The sequence below is a fragment of the Mytilus californianus genome, unplaced genomic scaffold (assembly GCF_021869535.1).
Source record: "Mytilus californianus isolate M0D057914Y unplaced genomic scaffold, xbMytCali1.0.p SCAF_9, whole genome shotgun sequence".
In the NCBI taxonomy this organism is placed as follows: Eukaryota; Metazoa; Mollusca; class Bivalvia; order Mytilida; family Mytilidae; genus Mytilus; species Mytilus californianus.
The window spans coordinates 85,254,976-85,279,455 of record NW_026262745.1 but is presented as its reverse complement, the minus strand read 5'-3'; the positions used below and the strand labels follow the sequence as shown (position 1 = coordinate 85,279,455).

The window sequence follows — 24,480 nt, the reverse complement described above, 5'->3', positions numbered from 1 at the left end:
CACATGACCAAAAAACTAAAAAAAAATTTCAAGAAGTTATTCAACCACGAAAATGAGGTCAAGACAATAGACAGATGGAAACTTCGTTACAGATAAGGTATTTTCATACAAGATATGAAGCATCCAGGATTTCTACCTTCTGAAATATTAAGCTTTATACTAATAGTTTACATTGCCGCCGGATAGTAGTACCTTTGTCTGGCATGCTGTGACTTTTATTGCAGGTGGGACCATGGACAATGATACAGACAAAAAATTTCACATTTATAAGATTTTTTAATTGATAAATTTACAATTTCAAAAGGTAACAAAAAAATACTTTAATTATTTAAGTGTACATCAAATAAATACAAGTTAAATTGCACATTTGATTAGTAATCTGTCACTTTCGTCAGGTTAATTTCGGGTATATCATGTAGTTTAAGTTGCACTTTTCATTACCTAAACCCTTCATTTACATCATAATTATGTTACATCTAAAATGTTCATCACATGATCAAAATAGGTTAATCACATGATCACAGATAATTATGTTTTGTGTGTAATTTTTACGTGTAGTCGTAATTTATTGTCTCCACTAAATCTTTTACCACACATACCACATAAAAATTGTTCATTAATAATATTTGATATTGTGTGATCTTGATCAGCATTTGATATTGTGTGATCTTGATCAGCATTTGATATTGTGAAATCTTGATCAGTATTTGATATTGTGTGATCTTGATCATTATTTGATATTGTGTGATCTTAATCAGTATTTGATATTGTGTGATCTTGATCAATATTTGATATTGTGTAATCTTGATCAGTATTTGATATTGTGTGATCTTGATCAGTTTTTGATATTGTGTGATCTTGATCAATATTTGATATTGTGTAATCTTGATCAGTATTTGATATTGTGTGATCTTGATCAATATTTGATATTGTGTGATCTTGATCAGTATTTGATATTGTGTGATCTTGAGCAATATTTGATATTGTGTGATCTTGATCAGTATTTGATATTGTGTAATCTTGATCAGTATTTAATATTGTGTGATCATGGTGATCTTGATCATTATTTGATATTGTGTGATCATGGTGATCTTGATCATTATTTGATATTGTGTGATCATGATCATTGCTAATATGATTTCTGTCATTAGCCACAGTGTTAGTTACATCACAGGTATGTATTTTCATATGTCTAGTTAATGAATTTCTTCCAAAAAAACCTTTAAAGCACACATCACATTTGTAAGATTTTTCTTGTGAGTGTGTACTTTTATGTATCTGTAAGCTCTTCCCTTCAGTAAACTTTTTAAAACATATGTCACAAGTTCCAAGTTTTTCTCCAGTATGAATTCTCATATGTACTAGTAAGTTGAATCTTTGGTAAAACCTTTTGTTACATATGTCACATGTAAAAAGTTTATTACAAGCATGTTTTCTCATGTGTAGTACTAACGGTTTATCGCCATTAAATATTTCACCACATACACCGCATATAAATTGTTGGTTTTCAGTTTCAGTTCTTGTGGGCTCCTGATCATTGCTGCAGAGATTACTGACATTAGCCATTGTGTTATTTACACCAAATTTATCAGGTTTAATTTCTGTTTGTTTTATTAAAAACTTTCTTAGTATATTTTTTGATGCAGCAAATTCACCTTTTGGCGAGTATTTCTGTAAATGACATTGGCAATTTGCATAATCGCATATTTTACAATGAACAGCATGTATTTTCATATGGTTAGCTAAGGTGCACCTTTGAATAAACCCTTTAAAACAAATATCACATTTATAAGGTGTTTCTCCAGTGTGCGTTCTCATATGCACTTGTAATCTTATCTCTCCCTTAAACCCTTTACCACATATCTCACATGTAAAAGGTAAGTTATCAGAAGTCTCTTTCCTCATATGTAGTAATGACTGTTTATCTTGACTAAAGCTTTTATCATTCACAACACATATGTTTTGTTCATTTGCAGTTTTAATTCCTGTGGGATCCTGACCATTGTCAAAAACATTTCTGACATTAGCCATCGTGTTAACTACACCAGATTTATCAGGTTTTTTTCCGGTATTTTTTCTTAAATATTCCCGTACTTTGTTTTTTGATGCTGCAATTCTTTTGTCATTTTTTGGTATTTGGCTCTGTAGATGACCATGATGTATGTTCCTATGTCTAGTTAAGGAGGTTCTACGACCAAAAGCTTTACAACAAATATCACATTTATAAGGTTTTTCTCCAGTGTGTGTTCTCATATGTAACTGTAATTTTGTCTCTCCAATAAACCCTTTAGAACAAATATCACATTTATAAGGTTTTTCTCCAGTGTGTGTTCTCATATGTATCAGGAAAACTTTCTTTCCCTTAAACCCTATACAACAAATATCACATTTATAAGGTTTTTCTCCAGTGTGTGTTCTCATATGTATCAGGAATACTTTCTTTCCCTTAAACTCTTTACAACAAATATCACATGTATAAGGTTGTTCTCCAGTGTGTGTTCTCATATGTACCTGTAAGAGTCTCATTTTATTAAACTCTTTACAACATATGTCACAGGTTAAAGGTTTATCTCCAATATGGGTTTTTGAGGATTTATTAGCCATCATGTTAACTACACTGGATTTATCAGGTTTTTCCCCAGAATTTTTTCTGAAATATTCCCGTAGTTTGTTTTTTGATGCTGCAATTCTTTTGTCACTTTTTGGTATTTGGCTCTGTAGATGACCACTTCGACTGTTATCATTGCTATGAACCAGTGTTGGCTGGTTATTAGTCTGATCAGGAGATGAAACCATTTTATTTCTGTCAGACTTTATTGTTTCGGTTCCTTTTTCAGTGGTCTGTTTTGACTGGAATGCTAACTTTGACTGAAAACAAAAAAGACATTTGATAGTTCACAGTCATATCTTAATGTTATCTATGAATATAAACTATTATATATTTACCCAAAACATTTAAATTGATCATAATGTCAGTCAGGGGTACTACTTGTACAAGTAATTTTTATTTACTTGAAGAAGTAAATATTAATATACTTATACAAGTAAATTTGTAGGATACTTATACAAGTGTAATTTATTTACTTGTATAGGTAAAAATAAATTGGGCTTAGTTATGTCCCTTAGACATTCAGACTTTTTTACTTATACAAGTAAAAAAGTCATCCTATCTTCTTTTCTTGAATTCTTAGGACTTCTTTGCTCTAATAGAATTTTTAATTGTCTGTCCTTTGCAGATGTCTTTACTAATCATTTCAGTGTAATTTCATGGACAATGAAAATCTCATTTGACTGTTATCTTCAGAACACTGCTCATTTACAAGCCCCCAAGGTCAATTTTTGAAGGCCTTACGCAAATACTTAAGATCTTTGCTCAATCAGTTTCTTTGTTGAATTAATGAGATGAAACATTGAACTCTAATAAAAAATTATGAGCTAACCTGAGAAAAATTGTTAAAGGCATGTTTTTACATCTCAAAACTTGCGATTTTTTGTGGGATTGTAAAAAAAAAATTACTTACCGTATACAAGTAAATTTTTGAGAAAATTAAGGGGAGATTATTCAAACATTATAATTAACTTATATAAGTATATTTTATTTACTTCTTCAAGTAAATAAAGATTACTTGTACAAGAAGTACCCCTGACTGAATGTCTAGCCAAGTGAAAACACAGTCAAATATCAGAATAGACAAATGATAGATGGATAGGTGTTCAAAACCACTTTCAACACTATATATTATGCTATTTAATGGAGGTCAGTTTCTATTGGTGGAGGAAGCAGGAGTGCCCAGGAGAGCACCGTAGACCCTCTGCAGGATCAGTTTTTTGTGGAGTACGTGTTGCTTAGTCTTCAGCTTTCTATGTTGGACGTATACTGTACGTTAATTGTTTGTCTGTTGATCTTTTTTCCCTTTTTAGCCATGGCATTGTCAGTTTAAGGGACTTTGGTATCTTTCGCCTCTCTTTCAAAGTTTGTATATATATATACTTGTATGTGTGCATTACGCTTCCCATAGTAAACCTTTATCATGTTTATTTTCCTATCATTTCCACAATTGCGTCTTTCTTCTAAAGTTATGACTCAGCTATGGAATACATTTGTAACGTCTTGATTATGTCACAACAATAATATCAAGACAACCTTTAACCTATCATATATATACAGATAGCAAAATTAGGAGTACTTAGCAAAGGAGTACAAAAATGGAGTAGGGGCCGGTTTTGGCCACAGAAAATAGGATGTTTGAAAACTATTTCAAATTGGCACATAATGTTTGGAAATGCATCATTGTGCTTAAAGTCAAGAAATATAAATGAACTATGCATACCAAGTAACATTTCCATAAAGTTTCATCCATCTAGGTCATATAATTATAAATAGATGGGGAATGTGTTCATGGGACACAGATGATGCATCTGCTTGCACATAATGTTAAAAAGAGACATGTATAACTCTACACATGCTACATGTAAAAGTGATGCTATGCAAAGGACAAGGTTCACTTATGGTACAATATTGCCTAGAATATCAACCTTTATGGTAAAACACCAAAAAGGTCACAATTTGGTTCATAAATCAGTTTACTTCAAAAGCCTTAATGCTAAATAATCAGTTCTTTTCATAAAAGTACATTTTATTCTCTAAAGTTAGCCCATGTTGGAAATTTTGTCAAAATATGATGAATTTGGCAATTTTCAGACCTAAAAGCTTTAGGAAAACATTGACTGCCACCTACATGACATGGGATCCAAAATGTTTTGTAACCAAAAGATTCCAATTTTGATATAAAATTCATTAATTTAAAAACTTTTTGGATCCTGGATGGCGACCAAGGTTAATTATGCCAAAAAGAATTAAAATTATGGCAAAATTTATCAAAATTGAAGTTAAAATACAAATAATGTTTATTTAAGGGGTCATAGCTTCATTAATTTTAAACGAAGGTGCCAAAAAAAAATGTGTATTTTTTTTTCTTAATAGTATTATCACAAGTATTTCTATGTGAAATTTGAACTTGGTCTGTAACTTGTCATGATAAAACTATATACCAATCAATAAATCAATACCTTCAAGCACGAAGAAAAATAAATGGGAATGTGTCCATGGGACACAGATGATGCCCCCGCTTGCATATCATATTAAGTAATAAACATGATAAAGGGACAAAATGAAGAACGGTAAAAGTGATGCTACCCAAATTTGTTATTGATCTGAGTTTTGTAGTAATAAGCATTGTGTATAAGTTTAATAATATTTGGTAGATGCAAACTTAAGTTAGAACATAATCAAATTTGATCTGTATTTTGTGGTAATAAGCTTAAGCATCATGTATAAGTTTCATGACATTTGGATGAGGCAAACTTAAGTTAGAGAATGGAAACGAAAAATTCAGCAATTTTTCGTTTCATAAAGGGGCATGATAACTCTAGAACGGTTAAAGTGACACCACTGAAATTCAAACTTGATCTGTATTTTGTGATGATCAGCATTGTGTATAAGTTTCATAACATTTGGTAGAGGCACACTTAAGTTAAGTGGAAAAGAAAAATTCAGCATTTTTTCCATTTGTAAAGGGGCATAACTCTAGAATGGTTAAAATGACACCACTGAAATTCAAACTTGGTCTGTGTTTTGTGATGATCAGCATTGTGTATAAGTTTCATAACATTTAATTTGGTAGAGGCAAACTAAAGTTAAGTGGAAAAGAAAAATTCAGCAATTTATCCAATTGTAAAGGGCATAACTCTAGAACGGTTACAGCGACACCACTGAAATTCAAACTTGATCTGTGTCTTGTGATGATCAGCATTGTGTATAAGTTTCATAACATTTGGTAGAGGCAAACTAAAGTTAAGTGGAAAAGAAAAATTCAGCAATTTTTCCATTTGTAAAGGGGCATAACTCTAGAACAGTAGAAGTGACACCACTGAAAATCAAACTTGATCTGTGTTTTTTGGTAATAAGCATTGTGTATAAGTTTCATAACATTTGGTAGAGGCAAACTAAAGTTAAGTGGAAAAGAAAGATTCAGCAATTTTTCCATTTGTAAAGGGGCATAACTCTAGAACAGTAGAAGTGACACCACTGAAAATCAAACTTGATCTGTGTTTTTTGGTAATAAGCATTGTGTATAAGTTTCATAACATTTGGTAGAGGCAAACTAAAGTTAAGTGGAAAAGAAAGATTCAGCAATTTTTCCATTTGTAAAGGGGCATAACTCTAGAACAGTAGAAGTGACACCACTGAAAATCAAACTTGATCTGTGTTTTTTGGTAATAAGCATTGTGTATAAGTTTCATAACATTTGGTTGAGGCAAACTAAAGTAAGAGAACTGAAACCAACTTTGGGACGTATGGACGGACAAGGGTAAAACTTAATGTCCCTCCCCTACGGATGGGGCATAAAAATGTGGAAAATTAATCAGACAGACAGACAGACAGACAGACAGAGTGCAGACCTAAAGACCCCTATGAATTTGTCAGTGGGGGACTAATAAAAGCAGTCTCATTTTAACCAATTAGTTTTTGATAGACTATTTGTGAATAAATTTATACATGTCTTTGAAGTCTCTTATGTAGCTTTTCTTCCAAATTCTTTTGACGAACTGATTTTTTCTTCATTTTAGGCATTCTGTTTCAATCATCAATGTTGCATACCTAACAAAAAAAAAAAAAAAAATCTTATCTAAAGTTATATACAAAACAGTCATGATAGTGTGAACAAATACATTGTACAATAGTAATGTTAAAGCAATTTTTGATGAAATCAGAAAAAAGTTTAATTTAAGACTGTTCAGACCACAATGACAATGTATAAACAAGAGTGCACACGCTGAAATGTCTCACCTTCTTTACTAATCATTGATATTATGTTGATAGTCCTAAATATAAAGCTTTATTACAACTGTCACATAAACTTAACATTAACCAAGAAAACTAAACATTGACCAATGAACCATGAAAATGAGGTCAAGGTCAGATTAACCATGCCAGACAGACATGTACAGTTAACAATTCTTCCATATAACAAATATAGTTGACCTATTGCTTATAGTTTAAGAAAAACAGACAAAAACACAAAAACTTAACACTGAGCAATGAACCGTGAAAATGAGGTCAAGGTCATATAAAACCTGCGTGACTGACATATAGATCATAAAATATTTTCAAACACCAAATATAGTTGATCTATTGCATATAGTATTAGAAAAAAAGACCCAAACTCAAAATCTTAACTTTGACCACTGAACCATGAAAATGAGGTCAAGGTCAAATGACACCTGCCAGCTAGACATGTACACCTTACAATCATTCCATACACCAAATATAGTAGACCTATTGCATACAGTATAAGAAAAACAGACCAAAACACAAAAACTTAACTATAACCACTGAACCATGAAAATGAGGTCAAGTTCAGATGACACCTGCCAGTTGGACATGTACACCTTACAGTCCTTCCATACACCAAATATACTAGACCTATTGCTTATAGTATCTGAGATATGGACTTGACCACCAAAACTTAACCTTGTTCACTGATCCATGAAATGAGGTCGAGGTCAAGTGAAAACTGTCTGAATGGCATGAGGACCTTGCAAGGTACGCACATACCAAATATAGTTATCCTACTACTTATAATAAGAGAGAATTTAACATTACAAAAAATGTTCTTTTTTTTTTCAAGTAGCCACTGAACCATGAAAATGAGGTCAAGGACATTGGACATGTGACTGACGGAAACTTTGTAACATGAGGCATCCATATACAAAGTATGAAGCATCCAGGTCTTCCACCTTTTAAAATATAAAGCTTTTAAGAAGTTAGCTAACGCCGCCGCCGCTGGATCACTATCCCTATGTCGAGCTTTCTGCGACAAAAGTCGCAGGCTCGACAAAAATTGAAAACAGGGCCCAAAATCCAAAATCTAAATACTCGGTTTGATTCAGCATTTCAAAGAACCCCATACATGCCATAAATACAAATTTTTTTTAATCAAACAAAGTTAAATTTTCAACTGATTTCGACTAACTTGAAAACTGGGCCCAAATATAGTCCCTTGACAGTTAATAAAATGCTTTGCTGAGCGCAGCCTGATATGACCGCAGTGGTCGAAACCCTAAACAGTTGGGGCAAATTTGGACACAATATTCAAGCTTGATACTATCTGAATTTGGATTGTGATCAAATTTTTGCCGTAATATAGGTTTCTGACACAAAATAAATGTGGTCAAAGATTTTACAAATCTAACATGTCTAATGCACAATACTGTGCAATTGAAGATTTCTTCTTAAAATTTGAAATTTAAAAAATATGAAACGATTAAAAAATATTGGAACCCCACACCCCCCCCTCCCCTTTTCAACTTTTTGAATCCCCCTTTGAGCATTAACCATCAAACTCAATCCCAGTCTTTCATTTGTAGTATGGAACCTTGTAGGTATAAAACCACTAATTCATAGCCCCATTGCTTTCTATGTTAAATTCTGCAATTTCAAGCATAAATGGCTACTTTGTCTTAAGTTCAAATAAAGTGGCAGTTATTTCATGTCAAAACTGTACCTTATGCTGAATTGTGCTGAAAAAATCAACATACCTTTAATTGCATATTAGAGTGTACTGGTTCCCGGAAGTTTGATAGTACAAAAACAGGAACTTCTGATCTGAACAACAGGCCAAATGAGCCCTCCTATTAAAATTTCATATACTTCTTTATTATTCAAATAAAACTTTCAACAAGGGTTCTACAGTGATCCCAAGTCCCCAAGCTTTCATTTGATACTAAAACTACCCAAATATTCCCACTATTGACAAAGATACAGCTATGCGTAGGAACTATTTTGTTTAAAATATGTACTACTTTCTTGTATGTTCTTTCCGACCGGGCCTGAATTAGTGGTTCTATACCTATAACAGCACCAAACTTGTTATATTGACTTCTGCTTGACTTAATTTCCTTCTATGATCTATTTCTAGCATAGAAAAACACATAAAGCTTTGTCAAAACACTATATCACTGAATTCAAGCTCAAATTGGACTGGTATTAACATATGCATTAAACAAAGAAAACTACATATGGATACCAATAGTGACAGATATGACACTTTTTCAATTTTTACCAGTTCTGATTTGTTAATATCTACTCAAATAACAGTGTTTTTACCTATATGTCTTATTTTATCAGAGATTCTTCCTTGAATATAAATACAGTGGTCCAAACATAAAATATAATTGATAATTTTGTCCCCCCTTTTTTCTACATGTTGGAAAAGGAGAGTGATTTGGTAAAAAAAACATACTTTTATGTATAAACATGGATCAACAAGAGCAATTTATGTATTTCTAAGCTAGACAACTTGCTAAAATGGTTATAAAATGCATTTCAAGAGAGATTTTGGAATTCCTATATAAGTATACACCAATTTTCCTTGAAATAAATAATTCACCAAGAAACACAATAAAACTTGAACACTCACTAGATAATTTGACCAAAAACAATATTTATACTATAAACTAGTCATAATATACAAGTTTCATTGGTTTCAGTGCTAGATAATCCAAAAATTTTAATTTCAGGTAAAATCTTAACTGTGTGCATGCTAAATGACCAAAAAAGGCTAAACTACCTTATTGTAGCAATTTGAGGGCTGTAATTTGACACTAACATAATTGTTACATAAAAAAAATAATGTAACATGATTTCTGACAACAAATGTGACCAATTTTCACTGTAAAGGGTATGATTTCTAAAAATAGAATTTCACATGCCTGTCAGTAATAGGTATAAAACCACTAATTCATAGCCCCATTGCTTTCTATGTTAAATTCTGCAATTTCAAGCATAAATGGCTACTTTGTCTTAAGTTCAAATAAAGTGGCAGTTATTTCATGTCAAAACTGTACCTTATGCTGAATTGTGCTGAAAAAATCAACATACCTTTAATTGCATATTAGAGTGTACTGGTTCCCGGAAGTTTGATAGTACAAAAACAGGAACTTCTGATCTGAACAACAGGCCAAATGAGCCCTCCTATTAAAATTTCATATACTTCTTTATTATTCAAATAAAACTTTCAACAAGGGTTCTACAGTGATCCCAAGTCCCCAAGCTTTCATTTGATACTAAAACTACCCAAATATTCCCACTATTGACAAAGATACAGCTATGCGTAGGAACTATTTTGTTTAAAATATGTACTACTTTCTTGTATGTTCTTTCCGACCGGGCCTGAATTAGTGGTTCTATACCTGTAGTACAATATTAGAGAGATCCATACACTTAAACATTAGTTATTGTCTGGAAACTTTAAAAATGTTTGTTTTGGCTCTTTTTTTTGCACTTAATTCCTTCATGTTTGAGGCAATTACCCCCAAACTAAATCCCAGCCTTCCCTTTGTGATATGGAACCTTGGTGTACAATGTCAGAGAGATCCATACACTTACACACAAGCTATTGTCTGGAAGCTACAAAAATGCTTATTTAGGCTCCTTTTTGGCACTTAATTCCTAATCTGTTGGCACCATAACCCCCAAAATGAATCCCAACCTTGTACTTGTGGTATTAAACATTGTGGTACAATTTCAGAGCAATTGAAATACTTATACTCAAGTTATTATCCCGAAAGTAGAAAAATGCTTGTTTTGTGTGTCCCTTTTGGGCTCCTAATTTATAAATGGTTGGGACAACCATCTGCCAAATAAATCCAATCTTCCTTTTATGGTATTGAACCTTCTAGAAAAAATTTATAGATCTATCCATTTACTTAAACTAAAGTAATTGTGTTATTGTTCAAAAATCAAATGTGCTTTCAGTTGATGACGATACAAACGATGACAACATCATGAACATCATAGCACTATCATGACTATATGAACCCATACTAAATTTTGCAGTCTTATATAAATTGCTATTCAAAAGATAATGGAAAATTAAGGCATATTTTAAATTTAAATTTGCTTTCAAAATTTCCAATGGACTTTGCAACCATAAAAGCCCATTTAAATGCATCATAAAAGTATAAAAATAGAAAATTACATCAGTCATGGCTAAAATTAGAAAACCTTGATCAGCAAAATTTAATAGTAATATCTAAAAATTAAATTCCTTTGTCCACATTTAATATAATTAAAAAAAATAATAAATGTACAGCTAACCACCTCTCGAGATTACAACATTTCTTTATAACAAAACCATTGTAAGGAAGGTAACTCTAATGCAAAAAATAAACCAAACCCATTTAAATACATCATTAAAGTATTAAATAGAAAATTTGAATACATCATTAAAGTATCAAATTGACAAAAATAGTCATGGCTAAAAATACAAAACCTTGATCAGCAAAATTTAATATCTAAAAATAAATTCCTTCATCAAACCAAACCCATGTACAAAATGTAAGTACATCATAAAAGTATTAAATAGAAAATGACATCATAGTCATGGCTAAAAAAAGAAAACCTTGATCAGCAAAATTTAATAGTAATATCTAAAAATAAATTCCTTCATCATGTTCATCAGCATTTAATATAAGTTCTAAAAATAAATTGACAGCTAATCACCTCAAAAGAATACAACATTTTTTTATAACAAAACCACTGAGAACTTAGAATTGGTTATAGGATTTGAATTCATAGTCAATTTTTTGCTTCTGTGCAATACACTATGCTGTTGCGAATTGCCCCCTCCCAAAAATTAAAAAAAATTACCCCCCCCTTATTTTTATTCAGTGCAATAAACATGATACATGTGATACACTATGCTGTTGCATATTGACCCCCCTCCAAAATAAAAAAAAAAATATAAATTTTTTTACGCCTTCCCCATGTTCCCCTAATTTTTTTTGCAAAAAAAATAAAATATATGAAGAAATTTTCTTTTTAATTTCTGAAATCTGAAATGAGAAAAAATTGTCCCCCTCCTACAATTTCTTTTTTCACCTCCCCCATCCTTTTTCCAAACACCCCCCAAAACAAAACAAAAACAAAAAAATTACCCCCCTTTTAAAAAAAAAAAATAACCCCCCCTTTGTCATGTTTGTTTGGCAAAAAAAAAATATGAAGAAATTTTCTTTTTAATTTCTTAAATCTGAAATGAGAAAATTTACCCCCCTTTTTTTCACCTCCCCACCCTTGATCTGTGTTATGTCGTAATAAGCATTGTGTATAAGTTTCATAACATTTGGTTGAGGCAAACTTTAGTTAGAGAACGGAAACTAAAAATTTTGGAATTTTTCCATCAATAAAGGGGCATAACTCTAGAACGGTTAAAGTGACGCCACAAAAATTCAAACTTGATCTGTATTTTGTGGTAATAAGCATTGTGTATAAGTTTCATAACATTTGGTTTAGGCAAACTCAAGTTAAACATGTTAAAGAATGGAAATCAATTTTTGGGACATACAGACGGACAAGGGTAAAACTAAATGCCCCCTCCGCTATGGTGGGGGCATAAAAACAAGTATAGACACACATTTAAGCTTAAAACAGCTCTAAGTACATTGTTAGAATCAGCATACATGTATCAAAGAACCCCAAGAATTCAATTTTTGATGAAATACTTATTAATTTAACCATTTCTGAATGTTCTGTTCAAAGCGAAATAATTCAAACTTATTTCCATGAACCAGTAAAAAAACAGCAATAATTCTCTAAAATTAGATATGATTTAACCATTTAATAAATAAAAGTTCTCTAAAATTAGATGTGATGTTATATCTATTTCATGTATTTCCGGGTTATAATCAAATAATTTAATTTTGGATGTAACACGTCTTCTGATTGGCTGAAAGTGTTTTGTCTACCAGCTCATAGACATAATTTTGTCATGTGACCGTGATGTCACCAACGTTTTTTTCAAAATTTACTCCTTAAAAATGGAATTCAGAATTAAATTATAAGAAATGACAGTAATATTTTTTCTGTCTATTCGAAATAACCTAAAAAATGTGGTGCACATTTTTAAATAACCCACTATGCGAGTTATTCAGTGTGCACCACATTTTTTATGTTATTTCTTCATAGACAGAAAAAATATTACAGTCATTCCTTAAATATAATTAATAGTTTTTTCATTTGTCACAAACTAATATACATTTGTACATGTAGATCTGCAAGTTATCTATCAATGTCAACAACTTTATCTACACAATGTATTCTAATTAAATTTATCCTTTAATTTTAACTTTCTATTCAAAGGGAAGGAAATAACTCAAACTGAATATTTCAAATTATAACCAATAAAATTAGATATGATTTAACCACTAAAACATGGTTAGAATCAGCATATCAAAGAACCCCTTGAATTAATTTTTTTATGCAATTGAACAAAATTTTAATTTAACACCCTTTGGACCTCAATGTGGTACATTGTATTATCTAATTAATAATGAAATAAACACAGGTTTAGATTCAGCAATTCAAAGAACCCTGCATACATTGTACATGACATAATTAAAAAGAACAAATCCAAAAAAAAAAAAAATCCAAAATGTCATTTATCATCCATGTCATCAACATGATCAATACAACAATGTACAATATCTATCAAAAATCTATAAAACTTATCTGTAATTATCTACAATATGTGTAATGATGAACAATAAATTTCAAACTTTATTTATACTGTCCTAGGCTACAAATCTTATCATTTACACTTAAGAACCACATGAATTTAATTTTTGATGAAATACTTATTAATTAAACCATTTCTGTTCAAATCCAAACAACTCATACTTAATTATTTCCATGAAACAGTAAAAAAAAAAAACAGCAAAATAGTTCTCTAAAATTAGATATGATTTTCTATTATCTCAACTACATACATGTATACCAATAATCATGTATATATACAGTTATGCTACATTTCTACAACTCAACTCCCAGTTTTAGGCTACACATGATGATCTTATCTATCAAGTCATGAATATATACATTAGCTATGTAGGCGTGTCATAATCGTATCATACACAACAATAGACCAGCCTTTACACACTATATTATGATTCCATTAACCAGCTCTAAATTTAGATTGTAAACGAATATTTGACTTAGCAAAGTTTCTGATACAGTGTTAATGTGGTTTTAAAGCTTTAAAATTGGACGTTTACCTACTACATGTACTATGATCTATTATGGTTTTGGTTTAACATCCAAAATCAATCATCCAAAACACAACAGGAAGGCTTCCGAGAAACATTAGTTTTAGATCCGAGACGGAAAAAGACTAGATTATCCGCAAATTTGATATAGTAATTTAACAAGAAATAGCTTTTCTAAAAAGCTTACCGTTTTATAGCTTATTGTGTTGAAAATTGATTTTTTGATTTGTAGTATAAGCCATTCAAATATTATATTACTCTGCATATAAACTGTATTGGGGTAAAAAAGTTAAACATTGGAAAGGCCAAAACGGTACGGTATTCTTGTGAGGTTCGTATTGTTTAGGCTTTAGTCTCTATGATGCATTTAGGAACGTTTTCTGTCGTTTTTAGTTTTTTCCCCCATGACTGATAATTTTTGTAGACTTGTTTTGAATGTTCGTTGAGATCTACTTCCTCTTACATTTACTGTGCAATTAATTCTAATGAGTATACCAATTTTCTAGAATGGAGGAAATATGTTGTATTTTCGTAGTATAGCAAATTCTTCATACAAGCCTATCATGAAACATGTCTAATTCGTGGTATATTTTATTTCTTTTTCCACGACTAATAATGAATCCACAGTATATTACACAATGTGTTATGGTTCGCGAAGGTAAAGACTATAGAAAGCAATAATTACAATTAAGATGTTCTTGTTGCTTCCTTACATGATACATGTAAACTTAGTACTTTTTTTTAGATCATTTCCTTTGCCTTATTTTACAATAGACATATAATAATAATTTAACTTACGTGCTTTTATTTTACGCCTCTTCACATATTACAATAAGTTTATACACGGCATTTTAAAACTTTACACGACTTATCGAAATTCAGATTAAGATTCCGAGTCGGAACCAGTGTGTATGTCCTAGCTGTAACTTTCCCTATCGCAGATGAGGTATTCATCTAGAAGTTTGTAACATTAAATACTACTTTAGTAAACTAGCTTGCAGGTACTTGAAAATACCGTAAGTGTTGTACAGTCAACGGCTTGTAAAACGGTTATAGTTTTATCGATTTGCATAGTGTTAACTGTTATTGATTACAAAAGTTCTTTTTCCATACTACCAAAGTTTGATTTCCTGAAATATATTTGGTATTTGCTGGAATATATTTAACTTAAAGAATATTTCAAAGAACCATCATTTAACCATAGAATCTAAAAGTAGATATGATGTAAAGAGATATGATGTTATATTTATTTTTAGAATATAATCAAATATAAATAATAGTTTTCTAATAAATCTGTCACTCCAATTATAATTGGGTGATTTCATTGAAAACAAGCATTCTGAGAGTATTGCATGGCAATACATAGTCCCCTACCGGGCAAAAATTCATTATACTGGAACAAAATCCTAACTTGTTCTATAACTTGTAATGATGTAAGCAAAAAGTAAATATTATGTCAATATCTTCAAGCATGACTAAAAGCAGTGTGGAAAACTGATCATAGGAGTGAATTTTTCAAGTCCAAGGACCATAAATCTGCACCAAATTATTAGACCGAAACAAAAATTTGAACTTGATCTGTAACTTGTCATGATAAAACTATATACCAATTATCAACCAATATCTTATAAGTATGATGAAAAAACATTAGATATGATTAATAGTTCTCTAAAATTAGATATGATGTAATACAGTGTATATCTATTTTCAAATTATAATCAAATATAATTAATAGTTCCAAATATTTTTTCTTTCATTTGTCACAAACTAATATAAATTTGTAACTTATCTATAAAATGCCAACAACTTTTATCTACACAATGTAATGTATTGAAATACATACATTAATAAAAATAGAGTATTATCTAATAAATGGATTTCTTTTCATATTTTTCTTTATATATATATAGCATTCAGAAAATTAGTTAATATTAAATACAAAATTCTTTAAATAATTTAACAAAGAATCTCTTTTAAAAAACGAGTTATCTCCCTTTGTACAGAAATATGGTTTAACATAGTACTCTAACACTAGATATGGTCCAGAGTTATGGTTCATAACTCTGGACTATATCATCAGACCGGAACAAAATTCGAACTTGATCTATAACTTGTCACGATAAAACTATATACTAAATATCAAATCAATATCTTCAAGAACGAAGATAGAAAGTGTGGAAAGCTGATTTGCCGGACTGACGGACGGACAGACGGACGGAGTGCAAACCTAAAGTCCCCTTCGACTTCGTCGGTAGGGGACTAATTACCAGATGTGTGTTATCTTATCACTTAGTGTATAAATCAAAATCAAACTTTATATATATAGTTGATAGTCCCCAATATTTTTTCTTTCATTTGTAACATACTAATATAGATCTGCAACTTATCTTATCATCTTAATTTTAACTTTTTAACTTATAAATAATAGATTAATATCTAATGGATTTTCAAATCTGGAACCCCAAACAGGATCAAGTAAAAATAAAAATTAACAGACACAACAAAACAATTGTATACATATCTCACTCAGAAAATTAGTTTTTACAGAATAACAAACACACCATAAAATTCTTCAAACAATTTACCAAAGAAAAGAAAAATTAATAATGAAAATCATGCTTGCAAATTGAAGGGTTATTTCCCCTTGAACAGAACGGTTTAACCTTTTAACATTTGGTACTCTAACATTAGGTATATAACTATTAGTAATGTAATTAACTTCAAAATGTCTATCTCTTAAAAACCTATCAAACTTATCTGTAACAATAAATGATTGTAACAGGATGCTGCCACGAAATCTCCCAAACGAAGCTCCCATAATTCGTAATTCCCAAGGTCGCCTGACATTGGGCAAAGTCCAGTGAAAATTGGTTTGGTCCAGTAAAGTTATATGCATAAGTGATGCTTTGGGACTAACCCTGTATATCATTCAAATCTTAAATAGCAGGGGTAGGGGTGACCCCTATGGACTAACCCTGTATTTCATTTGATGTGCTTTATCATGACAAACCAGAATATATAAGGTTTAGGGGTGGGGATCTCGACCATTTACAAGATATTAGAACTTTCTTAAATGGCAGGGTGGGGTGACCCCTGGGGACTTACCCTGTATTTCATTTAATGTGCTTTATCATTTAGAACATTTTCAATTAAAAAGATTGTGTCTATCACAAACAGTTTTCAATTTATAATTATTTGAAATTTAAAAAAAATAAAATCCCATAGAGTTCTATAGTAAAATCTTCCTTTCTTTTTGCCCCTCAAAGTACCACTTTATAAACCCAATTACACAAACAAAACCCTGATTGCACCACTAGACATGTTAGTCTAACATATTATGAAACCTTAAGTTAATCTGACTAGCGGGTTTGGAGAACGGGTGTGGACAAGTTCAAATTAAAAAGCGGCGGAAAGAGGAAGAGGGAAGTGGGAATAATAATAATAATAATAATAATAATAATAATAATAACTGAGCAAAACCAATAAGTTTTCCCAAACTTCGTTTGTGAGACTTAATTATCTTCAAAGTGTTTAATAATGAACAGTAAATTTCAACCTTCATTTATAGTCCTACTAGTAAATTTCAAACTCTATATATACAGACCTACAGATCTTATCAGGAAACAGAAAATTTTCAAATAAATCTGTCACTCCAATTATAATTGTGAGATAAGACTTTTACATATCTCAACTGATACGTTATTCTCGTGCTTGTTCACACTATACGGACTTCATATACAGGAGTGTGCTCCTTACGCAGAAACTGCTCCAACAAAGTTATGAGGAGGACAGATTAAAAATGACACTCCGTAAATTTTACGGACACCATCACCAATTGGTTGATCCATACGATGTGTCTTTGTCAAAACTAACTAAGGACATTTTTACCACGTGTTAGATTGTGGTTTGTCATTACGTCGTCTGATCTTTTAATTACCGAACGTGACTTATTCCCGATTGTGACTGTTTTGCTGAGTGTGAAACCGCATTGCTATAAGACGTGTCACGGTACCTTTCTATCCCTAATTCATGTATTTAATTTTGATGTTATATTTGTTGTTCTCGTCGGATTTTGTCAAATGTCTTAACGTATTTTCTGTTATATTCGTGTGTTATGGTATAGATAATTAATCACCCCCTTCATTTATTAGATTTTAGGGGACGACCATTTGATATTCTGGGGGAGGGGGGGGGGGGGGGGGGGGTCAGGAGGATTTGTTTTGGATCGGTTATTTATTTTTGTAAACTAAGAGGACAGATTATCTATTTTCTGCACTATTGAAGCAAGATTTTTCATTTTCATTAAAGCAAGGGACTGATTATTTATTTTCACAACTATATTTATAATATTCGAAAACATACAATTTTTAAATTATTTGTTTATTATAAATAATACATGTATAGTCAAGTCATTATGTACCATTTAATCAGAATTAATTATTATCCTCTGCAGAAATGAATCTTCTATATCCCCCAATGCATATACATGTATTGCATACATACATAGTATTAAAGTTTGGTTGTAACTAAGGCTCTTTTAAAAGTATTGGCAAACATGTTTAGCCGAGCGGAGCGAGTCAAAATTTTTTTTGAAGGGTTTTTGAACCGCTGAAGGCCCAGGAAGCTATAGAACAAATGATGCAAAATCATGCTTTCTGGGTGTTCCCCAGACCCTTTCTTAAAGTGAAAATGCAAGTTCTGTTTTAATAATTTTTTGACAATATTTTGGTCTCAAAGCAAAATCACGTTATAGATTCAGTGTAAGACTTAAGTTTCTAGGGACAACATCAAAAGACAAATATGCATGATAAAGCAAAAATGTAATTCACATAGTTAAGTCTGTGGCTGCTGTGTTTTTTTAAACTCATGATCAAGTTAATAATAAAATTACTAAATTACAAAATGAATGTAACACTAACAGAATACAGAAGGGCAATCAATGAACAAAAGACAAATAAATAAGAAACATTGATCCCGAAAAATCAGGGGCTACGTCTGAGGGAAAACAGAACTTGCTTCTTGCAAGGCACTCACGGTGAACACAATTTGATATGGAGACAAGCGTTTGGTTTTGAAATTTCCTACATGAGGCATTTGTCTCAATGTAGTTACGGAAGTGTTCCTGAGACAATTAACCTCAAGTTAAATGAAACCAATTTTCTGACATTTCAAGTATATTTAAATAATATTTATACTTTTATTATTAAAAGATATGGGAAGTGTTTCCCGATTTTTTTTTGGAAAAAAGATGAATTTATGAAGAATCTCGTGCCATCTCATACTTTCGATTAGACCTGCTGAGTTATTTATTTTCAATACATTGCAAGTCAGGTAATTTATTTTCAAACTACCACAGAACAAACCATTTATTTTTGTGATTATCAAGGCTGAGTTATTTATTTTCAAAATTTCAAATGTGACTTCACTTTGTGCGTTGAGGCTTTAGCTAACTCGGCTGTGTATTTTTATATGTTGGATTAAGTTGTTTTATGTAATGTACCCGTTTTTATTCTGTAGTTAGTCCCCACTTTGGTTTTATCATGTATATCTATTATATAGTCATTTTATAAAATTTACTGTTTGCAAAATTATAAATTATTCTAAATAATAAGGATGTTGTTGTCCCCAGGCAGAAAATCCTGTCCGTGTTAGGCACAACTTTTTGGAAGTTTTGGTCCTCGGTGTTCTTCAGCTTTGTACTTGTTTTGGCTTTCAAACTTTTTTTATCTGACCGTCACTGGTTGGTCTTGTGTGGACGAGACTCACGTCTGGCGTATTGAATTTTAAGCCTAGTACCTTCTGCTAGCTATTATTCGTGTGTTTCTTTGTCCTATATGTTCTCCCATTTATTTGTATTGTGGTCCTGTCATGTGATGTTGTCGTTTTGGTGTTGTGTTTGACGTTGCCATAAAAGCGGGAGGTTTGGCATGCCACAAAACCAGGTTCAACCCACCATTTTATTCTTAAAATGTCCTGTACCAAGTCAGGAAAATGGCCATTGTTATATTATAGTTCGTTTCTGTGTGTGTTACATTTTAATGTTGTGTTTTTGTTGTGTCGTTGTTCTCCTCTTATATTTGATGCGTTTCCCTCAGTTTTAGTTTGTAACCCGGATTTGTTTTTATCTCTATCGATTTATGAGTTTCGAACAGCGGTATACTACTGTTGCCTTTATTTACCATATACTAATATGATAACAAGAAAGAAAAATAATTTAAAATACCAATTTTGGATATTAAAAATGGCGATAACTCAAAAAGGGGAAATACTAAAATCTTGAATATTGAACTCAACCTTCATTAAGTCGCAGGAAACAACATATCTAAATTTGAAAAAAAATTGTCAAAGTGTATTTTTGTTATTGTGGAGACACTGTTTGGCAGCCTCCCGTCCGCCCGCCTGCCCGCCGTACATCCCCAAATTAATAACCGATATTTCCTTCATAAATCTGGTTAAAAGTCAGTTGAAAAAGCCTTAACTCACAAGTTTGTTTTCTCATGTGAAGTAATAACTGTTTATCGCCACTAAAGATTTTACAACATAGTACACCACATATAAATTGTTCATTTTCAGTTTTAGTTTTTGTGTAATACTTTTGTCTGGCATGCTGTGATTTTTATTGCAGGTGAGATCATAGAGAAAAAAACCATAATATATACAAAATTTTTTAATTGATAACTTTACAATTTCAAAGGGTAAAAAAAATACTTAAATTATTTAAGTGTACATCAAATTATAAACACCAGTTAAATTGTACATTTGATTAGTAATCTGTCATTTTCGTCAGGTTAATTTCGGGTATTAAACGTAGTTGTAAGTTGTACTTTCCATTTAACCTTTCATTTACTTCATATGTTACATCTAAAAGTTTCATCACATGATCTTAAAGGTTCATCACCAGACTTGGGGTCAATTACAGTGAAATGTAATTAATTAAATTACACATTACATTGCAAAAATGATCAATTACACTAATTACCATTACACAGTTTTTGAAATGTAATTAATTAAATTACAATTACTTTACTACTAAAGTAATTAATTAAATTACACATTACATTTTATCATATTTTTTTTAAACAAGATATATTTAGCATTTGTAAAATATTCATGTTAGCTTACAACATAGTTTTAGCATTGCATTTGATCATCATTAGTACATTGTGTAGTAGTTTTAACGTTTTGTCATTTAGTCAGCATCTCTCTGGTCTGAACACTTTGCCAACAATTCTATATAGTCTTTCAACAGAAGCTGATGTGGCAGGTATTGCTAGATCAGAAGATGTGTTGATAGAAGAGGGAACATGTTCCTATTAACTTGCCAATACATTAAGGGGTATTTTGACAACTCAGAAATGGAGTCATTTAATTAAACATAATATAAATAAAAAAATTATAAATAAATCAATAATTTCTCCATTTTTTTTACTTTACAAATATTAAAAGGTATGTGTGTCACAATATTGAAAATAATTTTAGTACAAACAATGTATGATGTCTAAATATTAGCAATATTTTGCTAATTAGATAAAATACAAGGAATAGTGGTATTGTCCCTAGGCTGTTTTATTACACATTTTAATTTGATTAATTGCGGTTTGTTTTTTACAGTGGATAATTTTTATTTCCTATAATCCTTTTGTGTACACTGATTCTCACATTTAGACTATTAAGGAAACATTTGACTTGTGTATGTCAACTAAATAATATAAGAACTCAAGAATAAATTACAGACTTGTGTATTAAAAAAGTATGTTCCTGTAAATCCTGATATATTGATATTTGTAAAATAAATATTAATTTACAATTTATATTAACATAATTTGTTATCATTAACACCATTAAAGGACATGTAATTGAAATGTAATTCAAAAGTAATTTAGCATTACATGCTTTTATCATTGTAATTAATTAAATTACCATTACATGTAATTAAAAAAATGCTCAATTACACATTACATTCAATTACATGGAAAATTGTAATGCATTACACTTAATTACCATTACATTTTCAATTACCCCATCCCTGTTTATCACATGATCTTAAAGGTTCATCACATGACCTAAAAGGTTCATCACATGATCTTAAAGGTTCATCACATGATATAAAAGTTTCATCACATGGTCTTACAGGTTCATCACATGATCACAGATAATAATGATTTGTGTGTGATTTTTGTGTGTAGTTGTAACTTAATTCTCTCCACTAAAGCTTTTACCACACACACCACATTAAAATTGTTCAATTTTTATATTTAATATTGTGTGATCTTGGTGATGATGATCATTCTTTGATATTATGAACTCTTGATCAGTATTTAATATTGTGTGATCTTGATCAGTATTTGATATTGTGTGATCATGGTGATCTTGATCATTACATAATATTGTGAACTCTTGGTCAGTATTTAATATTGTGTGATCTTGATCAGTATTTGATATTGTGTGATCATAGTGATCTTGATCATTATATGAAATAGTGAACTCTTGATCATTATTTAATATTGTGTGATCTAGGTGATGTTGATCATTCTTTGATATTGTGAACTCTTGATCAGAATTTAATATTGTGTGATCTTGATCAGAATTTGACATTGTGTGATCATGGTGATCTTGATCATTATATGATATTGTGAACTCTTGATCAGTATTTAATATTGTGTGATCATGGTGATGTTGATCATTATATGATATTGTGTGATCATGGTAATCTTGATCAGTATTTGATATTATGTCATCATGATCATGACCATTGTCAAAAACATTTCTGATATACATGTGGACATTAGCCATAGTGTTAACTACACGAGATTTATCAGTTTTTTTTTCTGTATTTTTTCTGAAATATTCCCGTAGTTTGATTTTTAATGCTGCAATTTTTTCGTCACTTGTTGCTATTTGTCTCTGTAGATGACCATGATGTGTGTTCCTATGTTTAGTTAATGTGGTTCTACAACCAAAAGCTTTACAACAAATATCACATTTATAAGGTTTTTCCCCTTTGTGTGTTCTCATATGTACCTGTAAGAGTCTCATTTGATTAAACCCTTTACAACATATGCCACAGGTTAAAGGTTCATCTTCATATATATGTGTTTGTGAGGAATCACTTTGACTGTTATCATTGCTATGAATCAGTGTTGGCTGGTATTCACTTTGACTGTTATCATTGCTATGAATCAGTGTTGACTGGTATTCACTTCGACTGTTATCATTGCTATGAATCTGTGTTGGCTGGTATTCACTTCGACTGTTACCATTGCTATGAATCAGTGTTGGTTGGTATTCACTTCGACTGTTACCATTGCTATGAATCAGTGTTGGCTTGTATTCAATTTGACTGTTACCATTGCTATGAATCAGTGTTGGCTGGTATTCACTTTGACTGTTATCATTGCTATGAATCAGTGTTGACTGGTATTCACTTCGACTGTTATCATTGCTATGAATCTGTGTTGGCTGGTATTCACTTCGACTGTTACCATTGCTATGAATCAGTGTTGGTTGGTATTCACTTCGACTGTTACCATTGCTATGAATCAGTGTTGGCTTGTATTCAATTTGACTGTTACCATTGCTATGAATCAGTGTTGGCTGGTATTCACTTTGACTGTTATCATTGCTATGAATCAGTGTTGGCTGGTTATTAGTATGATCAGGAGATGTTACAATTTCATTTCTTTCAAATATTTGTGTTTGGGTTCCAATTTCAGTGGTCTGTTTTGACAGTAATGCTAACTTTAACTGAAAACCAAAAAGATATTTGATAGTCATATCTTAATATATCTCATCTATGAATATAAACTAAAATATATTTACCAAAAACATTTAAATTGATCATAATGTCTAGCCAAGTGAAAACACAGTCAAATATCAGAATAGACAGTCAGGGATATAACTCTATTGGGTTATTACAGAATAAAAGTGCTTTGCTGAGCGCAGCTCGATACGCCAGAAGAGGTCCAAACCCTGAATAGTTGGGGCAAAAATGGACACAATATTCAAGCTTGATACAGGTCTGAATTTGAATTGTAATTAAATATTTGATATATTTTAGGTTTCTGAATAAATGTAGTCAAGGAACTTGAAATTGGTTATATGACAGATTTCTTGCTGTTCTGCAATACACTGTGCTGTTGCTTAATACTTAGTAAATCTGTTGTCAGACTATAAACAAATAAAATCTTATAACTCGGAAATATAAAATCGAAAATTTATAAAAATCAAAAGGGAGCTTACAAAAATAGATATAAACAATTTACCAAAGTTTCATAAAAAATGCTGAAAGCTGAAAGCATTTTTGAGTTATTGTCTGAAAACTGGAAAATCCTCCTTTTTGTAATGAATAAAACCCCATAAATTTAAAAAACGTATAGT

The 24,480-nt window shown here is 31.1% G+C and overlaps 1 protein-coding gene across 2 annotated transcripts in view; it reads right to left on the bottom strand.

The window, feature by feature from the left end:
- Window positions 1-256: 256 nt before the first annotated feature.
- Window positions 257-24,480, bottom strand: part of LOC127714741 (zinc finger protein ZFP2-like) — a 39,413-nt gene continuing 15,189 nt past the window's right edge. The window contains exons 2-3 of one of the 2 annotated variants that reach the window (XM_052220791.1): window positions 6,560-6,661; window positions 257-2,868 (exon numbers count right to left, since the gene is read on the bottom strand). In XM_052220791.1, coding sequence (XP_052076751.1) covers window positions 751-2,868; window positions 6,560-6,634 — 2,193 coding nt within the window. In that variant the 5' untranslated portion in view covers window positions 6,635-6,661 and the 3' untranslated portion in view covers window positions 257-750. Of the gene's footprint in view, window positions 2,869-6,559; window positions 6,662-22,216; window positions 23,848-24,480 lie in introns of those variants that run through there. The other variant, XM_052220792.1, reaches the window with a different exon arrangement.